The 2,466-nt window shown below is 47.9% G+C and overlaps 1 protein-coding gene across 1 annotated transcript; it reads left to right on the top strand.

Annotated features, from left to right (window-relative positions):
- The first annotated feature begins 275 nt into the window (after positions 1-275).
- Positions 276-1,625, top strand: LOC109774507 (RGG repeats nuclear RNA binding protein C-like). Its single transcript, XM_020333240.2, has 3 exons — positions 276-471; positions 836-1,220; positions 1,312-1,625. The coding sequence occupies exons 1-3, from the start codon at positions 276-278 to the stop codon at positions 1,511-1,513; spliced, it is 783 nt and encodes a 260-aa protein (XP_020188829.1). The 3' UTR covers positions 1,514-1,625.
- The last annotated feature ends 841 nt before the right edge of the window (positions 1,626-2,466 follow it).

Consider the following 2,466-nt stretch of genomic DNA (forward strand, 5'->3'; position numbering starts at 1 on the left):
GTAATTTGCCGACCCGGAGTAGAAATGCTAAAAAAACGTCCGACACAAAGGATATGAGCTCGTGCAGGAGTGCGGCTAGGGTTTCTCCTCAAACACTCCTCTCCTCTCCCCTCTCCCCCAACCCCTCGCCGCCGCCGCATCCTAAACCCCTCACCCCATCAACCTCGTCCTCTAATGGCATCGCGGCCCATCAGGCGAAGCTGCTAGCTCGTGTCTCCCATCCGCTTCCCCGAATAGCTTGTTGATCTACCGTAGCCCCCATCTTTGCCGCCGCCATGACGACCCTCAACCAGTTCGATCTCCTTGGGGACATCGACAACGATGACCCCTCGCATCTTCTTGCTGCGGCGGCGGCCGCGGCGGCAAAGAAGGCCCTGGCGAATAAGACGGAGGCAGCGCCTGCTGGAAAGGCGGGCCAGACTGTGGCTGCGGCCAAGTTGCCGACCAAACCCGCTCCCCTGGCACAGGCTGGTGAGTTGTAGCGCCAAGAGCGCCAGATCTGGATTTGGACCATTTCGGCCTTTTTCCAGCATCTGATGTGGTTCGGTTGATTCAAAAAGTTATTTTTGTGATTAGTTTGGGCATGTTTACTGATAAGCATTTCACCTCGTGGTGGTATGGATTTCTTTTCCTGCTTTCCTCTTCATTTGTTGGTCTACCGTGTCGGTTGTAAATCTGATGCCATCTAATGTGGAGGCGTGGGATTTCATCGATTGAAATTAGAATCTATACCTTACTTCTAATACACCGTTCGAATTTTTGATTATATTCTAGCTCTATTTTTTCACAACATGAAGTTTTTTTATTTAAGCCCTTTAATTCAACTTTCTTTCAGCGAGGGATGCAAGGAGCGGAGGCCCGCCATCACGTGGAGGATTTGGCCGTGGTGAACCTGGCCGCGGCAGAGGCGGCGACCGATATGGCCAGAACCGTGACTTTGGCGGTGAGAACACGAATGGCTACCTGGGAGGTTATGGTGGGGTAGGTTCTGGAGATGGCGCTGTAACTGGAGGCGGGGATGGGGAGAGAGGGCCTCGACCATACCGTGGAGGCGGAGGTAGACGTGGTGGTTACCGCAGCGATGAGTTTGGTGACGACTCTGAGAGACCACCTCAGAGAAACTATGAGCGCCACAGCGGGACTGGTCGTGGCCAAGGGATGAAACGTGATGGTGCAGGCCGTGGGAACTGGGGATCTTCCACTGATGAAGGTCTTGCACAGTAAGGACATTCCATCGGCTGTTGTTGTTTTCCGTTACTATCTGAATTAATGAAGGGAGTTATAAGAGATGAATCTGTTTTGTATAATCAGGGAAACTAATGAAGCTCTTAAAATTGAGGACAATGCTCCCATCGCTGAGAAGCAGGGTGAGCAGGATGATGCTCCTTCAACAGCAGTGGAGAACAAAGACCACAAGGATGGTGCTGCAAAGGAGGAGGAAGAGAATGAAGAGGATAAGGTAAAGGCTGCACCAAGATGCAATTTATGTGCAGAGATTGCACTTTTTATTTAGGTTTGTAGAAGTCAAATGTTTTGTAGTGGGGGTGGTTTACTAGTAGGCAGGCTTGATATGTTCCTATTTTTGATGTTTTACTTGTAGTGGGGGTGGTTTACTAGTAGTCAAATGTTTTGCAGAAGTCAAATTATGTTGTAGATCAATAGCTCGCGATGTAGCTCCCCTATTTTTGATATGTTCCTAGAGAAAAATAAGTTGAAAGATGATCGTAGCAATGATGCGGACTGGGTCCATGATCTGAGGATTATCCTCATTGCTGCACGGAAGAATTATGTCCTTGATGCACCGCTAGGTAACATACCTATTGCAGGAGTAGATGCAGACGTTATGAACGTTTGGCAAGCTCGGTATGATGACTACTTGATAGTTTAGTGCGCCATGCTTTACGGTTAGAATCGGGACTTCGAAAACATTTTGAACGCCACAGAGCATATGAGATGTTCCAAGAGCTGAAATTGGTATTTCAGATTCATGCCCATGTCGAGAGGTATAAGACCTCTGACAACTACTTTGCCTACAAGATGGAGGAGAATAGCTCAGCCAGTGAGCATATGCTCAAAATTTCTGGGTAGTACAATCGCTTGAATCAAGTGGGAGTTAATCTTCCAGATAAGATAGTGATTGACAAGAGTTGTCTAGTCACTGTCACCAAGCTACTAGAACTTCGTGATGAACTATAATGTGCAAGGGATGACGAAAACGATTCCTGAGCTCTTCGCGATGTTGAAATCGGCGAAGGTAGAAATCAAGAAAGAGCATCAAGTGTTGATGGTTAATAAGAACACTAGTTTCGAGAAAAAGGGCAAAGGGAAAAGAAAGGGAACTTCAAAAAGAATGGCAAACAAGTTGCCACTCCCGTGAAGAAGCCCAAAGCTGGACCTAAGCCTGAAACTGAGTGCTTATACTACAAAGGGAATGGTCACTAGAAGGGAACTGCCCCAAATACTTGG

Source organism: Aegilops tauschii, chromosome 3 (assembly GCF_002575655.3).
Source record: "Aegilops tauschii subsp. strangulata cultivar AL8/78 chromosome 3, Aet v6.0, whole genome shotgun sequence".
Taxonomy (NCBI): Eukaryota; Viridiplantae; Streptophyta; class Magnoliopsida; order Poales; family Poaceae; genus Aegilops; species Aegilops tauschii.